The sequence below is a fragment of the Syngnathus scovelli genome, chromosome 16 (assembly GCF_024217435.2).
Source record: "Syngnathus scovelli strain Florida chromosome 16, RoL_Ssco_1.2, whole genome shotgun sequence".
Taxonomy (NCBI): domain Eukaryota; kingdom Metazoa; phylum Chordata; class Actinopteri; order Syngnathiformes; family Syngnathidae; genus Syngnathus; species Syngnathus scovelli.
In genome coordinates, this window is record NC_090862.1 from 2,772,321 (window position 1) to 2,784,148 (window position 11,828).

At 39.2% G+C, this 11,828-nt stretch overlaps 3 protein-coding genes across 9 annotated transcripts; all 3 read right to left on the reverse strand.

Moving 5' to 3' along the window:
* Positions 1-41: 41 nt before the first annotated feature.
* Positions 42-2,345, reverse strand: gcat (glycine C-acetyltransferase). The gene is made up of 9 exons (XM_049746083.2): positions 2,074-2,345; positions 1,725-1,855; positions 1,552-1,653; positions 1,331-1,477; positions 1,102-1,256; positions 889-971; positions 613-784; positions 428-549; positions 42-360 (listed from the first exon to the last, which is right to left on the reverse strand). The coding sequence occupies exons 1-9, from the start codon at positions 2,291-2,293 to the stop codon at positions 209-211; spliced, it is 1,284 nt and encodes a 427-aa protein (XP_049602040.1). The 5' UTR covers positions 2,294-2,345; the 3' UTR covers positions 42-208.
* Positions 2,346-2,561: 216 nt separating this feature from the next.
* On the reverse strand, positions 2,562-7,195 carry tom1 (target of myb1 membrane trafficking protein). 6 transcript variants are annotated; one of them, XM_049746065.1, is made up of 16 exons: positions 7,027-7,195; positions 6,084-6,168; positions 5,907-5,985; positions 5,673-5,822; positions 5,444-5,578; positions 5,224-5,355; positions 4,988-5,104; positions 4,666-4,799; positions 4,557-4,599; positions 4,345-4,468; positions 4,210-4,276; positions 4,056-4,125; positions 3,841-3,906; positions 3,446-3,511; positions 3,315-3,354; positions 2,562-3,242 (listed from the first exon to the last, which is right to left on the reverse strand). In XM_049746065.1, exons 1-16 carry the CDS (start codon positions 7,076-7,078, stop codon positions 3,148-3,150), a joined length of 1,455 nt encoding a protein of 484 aa, XP_049602022.1. In that variant the 5' UTR covers positions 7,079-7,195; the 3' UTR covers positions 2,562-3,147. The 6 variants fall into 6 exon arrangements, with proteins under 6 accessions (XP_049602022.1, XP_049602023.1, XP_049602021.1 ...); XM_049746066.1 differs by having other exon boundaries at positions 4,666-4,796; positions 5,224-5,358; XM_049746064.1 differs by having other exon boundaries at positions 5,224-5,358.
* Positions 7,196-7,324: 129 nt separating this feature from the next.
* On the reverse strand, positions 7,325-11,814 carry zgc:171844 (uncharacterized protein LOC100151763 homolog). Of its 2 annotated transcripts, none has more exons than XM_049746139.2 (6): positions 11,455-11,814; positions 9,560-9,674; positions 9,159-9,232; positions 8,426-8,540; positions 8,292-8,362; positions 7,325-8,212 (listed from the first exon to the last, which is right to left on the reverse strand). In XM_049746139.2, exons 1-6 carry the CDS (start codon positions 11,477-11,479, stop codon positions 8,094-8,096), a joined length of 519 nt encoding a protein of 172 aa, XP_049602096.1. In that variant the 5' UTR covers positions 11,480-11,814; the 3' UTR covers positions 7,325-8,093. The 2 variants fall into 2 exon arrangements, with proteins under 2 accessions (XP_049602096.1, XP_049602095.1); XM_049746138.2 differs by having other exon boundaries at positions 9,560-9,677; positions 11,455-11,807.
* Between the last annotated feature and the right edge of the window lie 14 nt (positions 11,815-11,828).

An 11,828-nucleotide genomic window follows, 5' to 3' on the forward strand; every position in this document is an offset into this window, starting at 1 on the left:
AGGCCAGTAATAAAGCTTAAAACCAAAGATTAAATGACAGGTTTGAAACATTCTTTTACTTTATTTCACTCTTAGGCAGTCAAACCCATCATACATAACGTTGCCAGATATAAATCAACACCATCATTCGTCATACGAAAAAGGCAACGATATCTGAAGTAGCACCTGATTGTTTGGCTCTCTGAGAAGTCATTTCTTCGATGTTCTCTCAGGAAATAACTCCATGCTTTCTGCCCGTTTGAATAAAAGCGTCGACGCAGTGATCGATGTCTTCGTCAGTGTGCGCGGCTGAAATCTGAACACGGATTCTGGCTTTGCCTTTTGGTACGACTGGGAAGGAAAATCCAATCACATACACCCCTGTGGAGGAGAAAGTCAAGTTGACTGATTTGAAAAAGTTACTTTTCAGATTTAATTTATACCTCACCTAGCTTCAACATGTCATCTGCCATTAGAGAGGCAAGCCGTGCATCACCCAGCATCACTGGACAGATCGGGTGAGCAGATCCCGAGATGGTGAAGCCAGCCTGCGTCATCTTGTTTCGAAACCTATAGCATAGAGAGCATGTTTTTGTTTTGCTGACAATGAAGACTAGCCAATAAAATAGCTACCTCATGGTTTTGGCGGTCATGCTTTGTGCAATCTCATCGGAGGCGAGCAGCAGCTCCACAGCCCGCGTGGCGCAGCCCACCACAGGTGGAGGGAGGGAGTTGGAGAAGAGGTAAGGTCGAGACCGCTGCCTCAGTAGATCAATGAGGGGCTTTGGTCCCACTGTGTAGCCACCTGATGAGATGGAAAACATCCTTTTCCGTATTACAACTACGCCCGTTTTGAAATCTAATAATGAACTTCCATTTTGATTTAAATATTGATGAGTAAAAACGCACCAGCTGCACCTCCCAGTGCTTTTCCCAGAGTGGAGTTTATGATATGAACTCGGTCCATCTCTCCCAACAGCTCGTCGGTTCCTCTGGAAATAAACATAACATGAACTTAAAATATAAGCTAATTGCATCAGAACTTACAAACAGCCGGCCAGTCTGCTTCCTTAACTTCCTAACTACCCTCAAGCGTGTGTGTTTTTTTAATTTTCTACTCACCTGCCACGAGGACCTAGGAAACCAGTAGCGTGGCATTCATCGATGAACACCATAGCCCCGTATTGATCAGCCAGATCACAGATTCCCGTTAACGGAGCCACATCTCCATCCATTGAGAAGACCCCATCTGTCACCACCAGCCGCATACGAGATGACTGAGAAGCACAAATGCTGCACATGAAGTACATGAAGATCTCAGACCTGTGCAAACAAGAAGACACCCACACACCTGAGATTCCTTGAGCTTGTTTTCTAAATCACTGAGGTCCATGTGTTTGTAGCGAAGTCTTTTCGCACGACACAGACGGATACCATCAATAATGGAGGCGTGGTTAAGTTCATCCGACAACACAGCATCATCTGGGCCAAGTAGAACCTAACATAGTGATTCAAATGCTTTAGTTCACCTAACAGGGTGACTTCATGTATGACTTTTTGGAGATGACCCACCTCAAATAGTCCAGCGTTGGCATCAAAACAACTGGCATAGAGGATGCAGTCCTCCCTCTCGTGGAACTCTGCCAACTTTTGCTCTAGGTTTTTGTGCAAATCCTGTAAATCACATTTATTAATCCAAATTGAAACCATTTGACTTTTTAAGTGCATTTTTTTGGACACTGTACCTGAGTACCGCAGATGAATCTGACCGAGCTCAATCCAGCGCCATACGTTTTCAGTGCATCAATCCCTGCTTGAACCACTTCTGGATGACTGGATAGTCCAAGATAGTTGTTGGCGCAGAAGTTTAAAATGCCTAAGTTGGAAAAAAAAAGAAATAAGACAGGTTGGACCAGAACCAAAACAGTCTCGCTTCATAATGTAAACAATACACAAATTAATGATACCAAAAACAAATAAAACTGTCTTCTTGAGTTTACTTAAGAATTGATTTCCATAATCCCTCAAGGAGAATATTCAACTCATATTTTACTAGAACAAGGAGCATAATGTATATAAAATGTTTTCACTGACTGCCACGGCTTCCGTCCACGTTGATGTGCGGTCCCTGCTTGGAAGTGATGATCCTCTCTGCTTTCCACGTCCCCGCTACGCGAATCGACTCGAGTTCACCATTTAATACAGCTCTGGCTTCAGCAACAGCCGCGTAGCTCCGATTTAAGACCAAGCTCGAGGGCCGAAACCCCCCCCGGAGAGGGTTTAACAAAGTCCAGCCAGCTTTGCCGAGAGACATGATCGTGAATATGCGATCGCTGTTGTCAAATGTAACCGGAAGTTGTCAGATGCAGCATGAAGAGGGGCGTGACATTTTGGGCCAATCAGATGACAGTAAACACGTTTGTCCAATCAGATTGCGTATTTTGTTTTCGGTTCTGGCAATTTTTCAGACACCTCTTTTTTAATATATTGAATAAGTTCCAAAAAATAATTATTATGAAAGTCTGAATGCACTATTTTCCGTTATTAACACAGTGGTGATTGCACCGACAAAAACATAGTACTCTTGGTAGTTTGGTTATTTAATTGCACTCTGCATTAAAACATAAAACATCTCGACAAAGAAATATGCAAGTAAAAAAAAAAAAAACTAAAGTACTTTTCCTTTACATCCAATAACAATACAGGTATTAACATTAAAAGAAGCTTTAAAATCTTCAGATGAGAAATTGATGAACATTTGACTTACATATAAGTTAGCAGTGTTTGCTACTTTGACCGAGACATTATCTGTAACTCATCATGAAATGCCACAAATAATAAGATTTCATAGCAATAAAGTTATCTATATTGCAAAAGTTGTTTTAGTAACAATATTCCATGTTTCCTTCAATAATAGGAATGTAACCATAGAAATTGTGCAAATTTTTGCATTATCACCACTTAATTACATCGAGTAAAATCCTCTGGCCTTCATTCACTTATTACCAGTTAAAAATCCCAGTAAAGCACAAAAAGTAAATTAAAAATTGCAATCCTCCATGCCCAATGTGCCTCTGATACATAAAACCAAATTACATCTCCATCTGTCCCTTATGGCTAAAGGACTTTATGAGAGTTGCACGCGTGTGTGGCTTCTTGAATTACAGCTCAGGATTCGGAGTGGTTGGCGTCCTGAGAAGACTGTCGTACTGAAGGTAATCGCTCAGCCGCTTTTGCTCTTTGTGCCAAGAACTTGTCAAATTCTTCCGAAGAAAACAACCAGAATTAAAACTAGTTTTTGTATAGAAAAGCAAGTCAGCTGTAAGATTGCTCACCTTCACTTGTGACACCATCAGAGTCCTCAAAGTCATCATACTGTGCCACAAACAGAAAATAAATCATGTTATTGAAAGTTGCAAATACAAAAACCTTCAATTTAATCTGAATAATTAATCCTACTGCTCACCACATCATCATCCAACTCCAGCCATTTCTCAATATCCTCCATGACGTTGGACTGCTTGACGGGAATCTAAGAAAACAGACAAATATATCAAACGCAATAATGACAAAAAAAAAAGCCCACAAAATAAATATCCCAACATGACCCAAAGAGGAGAAAAATTCTAAGACAATGAAACAAGACAGGCCAAAGCAAACCTTGCGCACCCACATCAAAATCCAACACTCATCTAAATCTTTGACACTCTAAATAGCATGCAAAACAAACATTTTTAGGCGCTGAAAAAAAAAAAACACTAACCAAAACAAAAGTAAACTGCAACCTCATGACAATGACAACTACCACTACAACAAAACCTAAAAAAATGTGAATGAGGCACATTTTGGACATGGACCCACCATTCCCCTTTTAATCATCCAGTCTAACTTTGGTGAGGAGCTGTGAGAGGAGGCTGGGCTGTGATCCTTCGTTGCACAGATAGAGAATCATTTCAGAATAGCATCAAGTGATGTCTATCTATTTCCTGACCACTAATATTACTAGGTAGTTTGCAATTTGAGTCGGGTTAGCCACAGCGAATGCAAAACAAACCTTCAATGAAAACTTGACTTACCGCTTTAGCGTTTTGCATGGTGTTTTCCTGAGCTTGTGCAAGGCCATCCAGTCCAACGTCTGTATGCTCGCTGAAACCAAATTCACTTCAATTTGAGCTGCCACACTTGTAAGAATACTTCCAAAAAGCATATTATTGTTCATATTTTCTGTACCTTCCTCTTTGCGTTGAGCCATTTGTTTTCAGTAAACACGCATCAACTTCATCTTCTTCCCTTGTGTCTGTTTAAAAAAACAGCAGAAATGTTTTGAAATCAGCTTCAAATACTTAAAAAAAAGTCAGAACTTACTAAGCCCCGCCATCTGGGTGGACAACGAGTTCCCTTTTGATGGGCTGAGTAAGTCTCCGTTGGAAACTGATGCAGCCGCTGATTCGCTCATATTGAGGTCTGTTAGGTTTACATAGGAATGGCTCTACAAAAAAAATAAAAATAAAAAAAAGAGAGATATGAGCTGTCAACAATTAAAAAAAATAAAAAAATGTAGAGACGAGATTACATACCTGTTGTGTTGCGTTTGGACCATTTGTTAATTGTCTTTCAAACCTAAAAACAGCAACAAAAGCTAATAGCTGAATTTTTAAATACAATTAAAAACCAAATGTGGTTTACCTGTGATAGCGCGAGAAAGCGGTGTTCATCTCATCATTGGTTGCTAGCAACTCTTCAATCAGCTTCTCCTCACTTAGCCTGGGGACAATCTTCACTATCCTGTCTTGCATTTCCTTACATACAGTGTATAACTGCTAATGACACAATCCAAAAAAAAAAAAAATGTGTGGGTGGGGGGGGGGTCATGATGGTGCAGATGTAGCACATGCATAAAGCGCGAGATCAGGTAAGGGCAACGACAAACGATTTTCTTGCAGAATCAAATCAAATCAATATGATGTCCTAAAATCAATTATACCACAAAGTGTCATTTTTTTTGTACCTCCAGCAACTCCATGGCAGCTTGTTTTATGGTGACAGGATCCAGCTGACTCATCATATCGGACATCATTGTGAGATTATTCCGTACCACCCCCAACTCTGCCTTTAGTGCTCCCACCTGGATCATTAATTATTAAAAGTTTATCTACAGCAATTAATTATTTTGGCTTGAAACACAAAAGGGGAGGTGTTAATAAAGTCGTGAAATATCCCTTTAAGAGCTCCAAAGTGCATCACCTGGTTAGGAGTGAAGGCATCACTTGCGTCTAGTGTCTGTTTTAGTTCAAGGGTCTGAGGTGGGATTAGGGGTTTGGAGGACAGCAGCGCAGCGGGGACAGTAGCAACAGCAGGCCCGTTCTGAGACGAGGTCTGCTAAGCCAGGCACAGAAAGCACCCGAAAAGAAAAAGGTTGACCAAAGATGAAAGTATGTGTTAGTTGTGGAAAAAGCGGTTGTACCCTTTTGGGGGCATGGGCTGATGGGTAGCCTTCCAATTCCGTCGTCGGGAACTCAAGGCCTTTCCTACGCAGGTCTTCATACACCGACACCACACCAGTCAGGTCTGGCGAGCTACGGAATGCGTCTGCCCACGCCTTAATAAGATGACGAACATAAAAACAATACAAGATTCCATGGAATGTGACCACAGATTAAAAATAGTTTTTTTTTAATCCAGCCCATGCCGACCTGTATAATGCCGAGTACTCTATCGTGTACGATCAGAGGAGGGTTGTTCCTCGGGATGATTGAACGGACTAGAACCCCTTCGATGAAATCCCTTGTCGTTACAAGAATGTGAAACCTGTAGCCGCAGTTTTTCACACAGGTTTCCAGCACCTTGAACAAGAAAATTGTATCTTATATCTGATTACACATAACAAAAGATACAATAACAGGGCGGAGGTGTGTCGAGACACTCACGGTGAGTGCCAGCATGACCTCCTTGAAGTTCTTGTTCCCCACAATTCTTTTTTTTATGGCTCTGACTGCATCTTTTGGTCTGGAATTAGAGAGTGTTGACCTTTTAGATACATGCAACCTTGAGCTTGTTGATTATAACACACACACACAAGTGTGCAGTCTGGAAAACAAACACACCCTTCCTCAGAGCCGTTAACCATGTCGCAGATCTCCATGTTGAGAGACCAGTCTTCTGACGGCAAGCTTGAGCTGGTTGCAATCTCTGTGTCAGAAAAAAAAAAAACAGACAGATGTGTGTTGTAAATGTGTATTCTATTGAATTGAACATTTTAGATTAGAGGTAATAAAATATAATTTCACTGTAAAAAAAATCTATTAAAAAAAGTCTTTGTTTATTTGATGCACATAAGAGACATTTTCATTTAATTCCAATCATTTTTAAAATATTGGAATGAGCTACCTTCATCTTACAACTTTTTTAGACCATCAACAAAGTTCACACAAGAGCTGAAACATACTCGATTGTTGAAATAATGCAGAGTGAGCAAATTTAAAAAATATCTAAAAAGAGAATTATTTATTACACTTAAGGGCGTTCAACACTATAAAGATAATAAAAAAATAAACATGTGCAGTAATATAGACAACAATAAATACATTTTCAATCGTCTTCAAGTTACTGGAAAAAAGCTTTCAGACCAGTAATACTTCCCAACACGTAAAAAAGATAATTATGTTAACATATTTTTTAAAAATACGCACTAAATTTGCATGGGTCAAGACAAACGCTTGCCAATTTGCATCTGATTGAGGTCACCAGGAAATAAACCACGTTTCGACCAATCAATTTCCAACTTGGTATGTTTTTGATCCCGCCTCTTCCTCCCCATTGGCTAGCAAACACGTCAATCAAGCATTACCTATTCGTCTCAATAAAGGCTTATTTATTATTGAAAGCATGCAATTTTATACACCACGAGTGTACGGTATTTAATGTTTGCATTTAAAAAGCAAAATAATTGTAAATATTCGCGAAAAATGCTTAACAGAGATGCCGGGCGTTGTCAGCATTTGGTGGTTACATTGAAACCATGCATGAATGGCTGGAAAACAATCTTACCGATTCGCTGCCCGATTGGCGTGCTGTACGGGTTCCCGAGTAAAAACTCCATCGCGCGTACCGACAAACCGGGCCGAGCCGTACGCACCAGGCGGCCGAGCTCGTTTCTGCACCCCGCCTGCTTGCAGCACAAAGTGGGCCACCGGTTGAGCTGCGTCACGAATTAAAGGGATAGCGTCATCGAATCATCTCTTATACCTCCCGGTAAAAGTGCGCCACGCTCTGGCTGTTTTTAGTACTACATGAATATGTCCCGAAAGGAAATATCTGCTGCTGCCATGGAGACTGAAGACATAAATCCTGTATATACATTTTTATTGACACTATCAGAAGCAATGGTGCTTGGTTTATGACAATAGATGCTTGCAAGACGAAGTAATTTGTTGTAATTGATACAGAATATGTTAAAGGTCAACCATGCCACAAAAAGTTACTGGATAAAAATGCAGCTTTACATGCTTGGTAGGACTTTTTGTGATTTGACGCCTTCAAAACTTCATCACTCTACAATCAAAGCTGTTAAGGAAAAATATTTAATTGTCACATTTCCAGGGATTCCTTTACGTCTCAGCCAACTCAGCAAGACAAGCCGCTTTTCCCGCTAACATCCAATTAGAGTGGGTTGACGTGTCTATATATTCACACTATGCAGCCCACTAATTAGTCTTCAGATTAAATACAGTGGGGACCGCTAGCTGTGCACGGCTCTGTTCATCCGCAACCACATGTGATGGCCTTCAAATGCCTGCCAAGGATTGAAGTCAGAAGAAGTGGCCAGAAAGAAAAAAAACTCACATTGGTTCATAGTTTGTTGCCATGTGAACAATGCTGAACTGTTTTTATTTCTGTCACAGGATAAAATGAAAAGAATGTTTACCAAATCATTTCACATTAAGACCACCCACTGTATGAGTCATCTAGGACTGCACCTACTTGAGGAGTGAGAACATCTTCTCACTATGTGGTGAACACTGACAATACTCAAAAGCATGCTTGTGATGAAACATTCATATATTTCAATTTAATATAACATTGTCCAAAGATTTATAAGCATGCACACAAATGTGTTACATGATGGAGCATGTGACGCCGCAGCAGTCTTTCAGTAAGGTTAGTCCAGTTTTTGTGATGAAAGATGTTGGTGGGTGAGAAGATTTGGGCAGCATCTTCTGGTCTTGCAGAGAAGCTAATTTAAAAAGAAGGCATGGTTGTAAAAAATGTCATTTAGTTTGAGATGATATATTTGAAGACACTGAGATGCTCACCTTTGCTCCCCAAAATATTTTGAAATCTGGGTTGTAAGAATGCCGCCATTTCTATGTCTTCTTCTCTTTCTCTGTGAAGAAAATTTGTTTTTGATCCTTGAAGCGGAAAGATGATGTAACAGTTTGATATCAACCTGAGCCGCTCGAATTCCACATCATCTACAAGGAAGTCTCTGGTCTCCACCAACTTGCTGATCTGCTGGAGAAGCTCCTCCTCCCTAGTCCGATTCTCCTTGGATTTGTCTTGGTCTGTTTAGTAGTCACAGACACACACAATGCACATCTCATTTTTGATGCTGACATTTAAGAACATCACACGTCCCATTTTGGTTTATTCATTAAATAGATGTTCTGAAAGGTTATTGGAATAGAATGTTTTCTATCTGTTAGTACACCAAAACGAATTAAATAGTAAATATAAGCTTTTTGCTTTTTTTTAATTTTAATAAATAATTTTCATAAATTATTTTTAATTAAATATTTGTTTTTCTTTCCACTTAACAGTGTGTGTCATTTTAAGATGCTGATTGGCTGAAGCTGCCAAAAATATACAGCCACGTTTTTTTTTTTATTTATTTATTTTTTTAATTATTGAGGATGATGATGCTATCTTGTTCTTTTCTTTTTTCTTTCTTTCTCACTTTAAACACTACTATAGTCTGTACTGATCTTTTTAGTTGCCACAGCAACCTTTCCTCATAGCTCTAGAATTCATACAAACTTAATAGAGGTGGAAATCGTCATCCAGCATTGCATTCAAAAATGAAGATTAATTAGCCTTGAAAATTCACCGATCGCCATTTTGTTTTCCTCCTAATATATACGTAATATTTTTTTTTTCACAACACCTCCATTCAAAGGAAGTACCTGGGATGGAAACCAGTTTTTGCAGCTCTCGCTTCAGCCTTGTAATTTCATTACACAACTGGATGTCATCCATCCTGTATAGAGAAAAAAAAAACATTCCATTACAAGATGTGACCTTCTAAATTATTATGTGGTCTAGCCTTATTCAGAATATTTCCTAAAGCATTAAAATTCTGTAAATAACAGAGCAGGGTCTTGGCAGAAAGTTGGTGAAATCATTAAAAGTAAAACTGAAAAGCGGAACAAAAAAAAGTTTGTGCTCTGGGTTAGATCGTGTGGGCTGTCCACACACTTTTCACATCATGACAGGTTCTCCTGAGGGAGATTTCAGAAATCTCAAGCCTGCTCGTCCACCAATAAACCATATTGTTTATTGATAAAAACATAATAATACATCTTACATGTATCTCAGCTCTGATTCTCTTCGCACGAGGACGTTTCGTAGTCGCTCGATTTTGAGCAGCTCCCCTTCGATGTCCTCGAGTGTGACCGATGAATCGGCCATGGAGATGACATCTTCTGAACAAAGAGTAACAAGACTATATTTGTTAGATTCATATTTTGTATGATGTCGAAAAATCACACAGAAAAAACAATGCGAGTAGATTTTGTTGCCATGACAACCAGGGGTGGAAAGTATGAGAGAATAACTATTTCTCTATTTGGTGGCACTTTAGAGATCTGTTTTGCTGAAAGGTCTCAAGTGCTTGAGTCATGGTAGCTCATAAGTACCCAGGGCAACGGCATGACAAAAAAAAAAAAAAGTAATATTGAACTTAACCTCAAGCAGGGGACCGCAAAATATCATCCTTCTGACCGCAAATGGCCCCCGGGCTGCAGGTTTGACCCCAGTGGTGTCTGGTTATCAAATAATGGGCAAGTTTTATTTAAAATAACATAAGTGAAGAACAGCTTGTCCAGACACATTTTCAGAAATATGCAAATAAGCCTTACTTGGTTGTTTATTTTAATATTAAACAGGGTGAGCTGGCACTCCTGAGCCCCAACTATTTGAATACTAGCCATTAAAAATTCATTTTTTCCACAATACGTCCAATTTAAAGAAATAAACGAACTGTAATCATGTTCGTAATGAAACGCTGCAGTCTCCGCTAATTGCACTCTGGCTAAGTCAATTAGCTTGTTGTAGCATGGAAATTGCTAGCCTAACTAAACAACAACAGTTTAGTTGCAAGGCACAATTTTATGGACAATTTTAGAGTTTTCAATGAGCCTAAATTTTTAATATCTTTTTTTTTATTGGCTCTGAAATTGTCTATATTGAGAGTATGGGTTGATTCTGATAATATGATAGAATATTTAAAATATAATAGACAAATGAAAGTGTTTTATGCACGGATCCTCCAGGTTTGAGTTCATATGTTAATCGAAGCCATAATTTCGGTGACACTGATTAACTGCAATCGCACCCCCCTCACCTCTTGCACCCCCACCCCGCTTACAACATGCCTCCTCTCCTGCTCACCAGTAACGATGAGTCACCCAGTAGAGCTGAGATTTACTTTTAATTACCTGTGCTTGGCTGAAAAGACATTCACACTCTCAGGCAGTGAGTCACGGTTGATGCCACAACTATACAACCCACCAGGACATTTATGCAGTGCTTCCGCAATTTAATTCAGTCAATGGACAAAAATGACCAGTTTGGGAATTGGACGGGTAAAGTAATGTGGAATTGCTCCTTCTGGTTCTATCATTTTTCTCTAATGATTCACCAATTTATAACTTTCTCCTGGTGTTGCGCAGCCTGTCACTTTTAATCATTTTCATCTCTGAAATGCATGTGGATTATCTGGATGGAAAATGTCACCTTGCATGCAGGTGTTCTTATTATAATGAATAGATATAAGTGGATTTATGCAAAACAACTGATACTGGACAATAAATGGAATCTAATAAAGGTTTTTCGTTGTTTAAAAAAATATAACTAGCTAAGTGTCAACATCAAATCATTGGACTATACTGTCAAAATATAAATAGTCAATAATTCCTACATTATGGTCACAAAATAAACAAATCATAATTATTAATATGATATGTGGTATACAAAACAAATAACATGAGGACTTTTGAAGCTAATGCTTGATTTTTTTTTTATGGCTGGAAAAAGTCAGAATAAAACAATTTTCTAAATGGGTTAGACTTTTAAGAACCTGCATGAGTTGTGATGTGGACTCCAAATGATCATATTTAAAAATGTCTTGTTTTGACCACAACACACAGAACGAGCATTAAAAAAAAAAAAAATCTTTTTTTCAAAGAAGCAGAAGCTCACCAGATTTCTCATTTGCTTCATCCATTTGCGCCTGGTCCAAAAAGCCGTCTCGTTCAGAAGATGTCTCTTATTCCATGTTCCTCCCCAACAGTCCTATGAGGCACTGATGTTTCACCAGAGAGAACACAGAGAGAGCTGCGCGTGGATGCTGAACCTCCTAACACTGACGGATCTGACAGGACCACTCAGCAACGCCCCTAGCGACACATACATGTAATGACAGGCCACCAGTAGGATATGTATAGCAACTATCAATGAATTAAAACTAATATTTTATGACTTGAACAGAATAATTCAGTGCTAAATTATCCAGAGGTAGCACTTAGGTCTTCAATGGGGACCAAACCTGTCTATAAAACATTAAATAAATATAT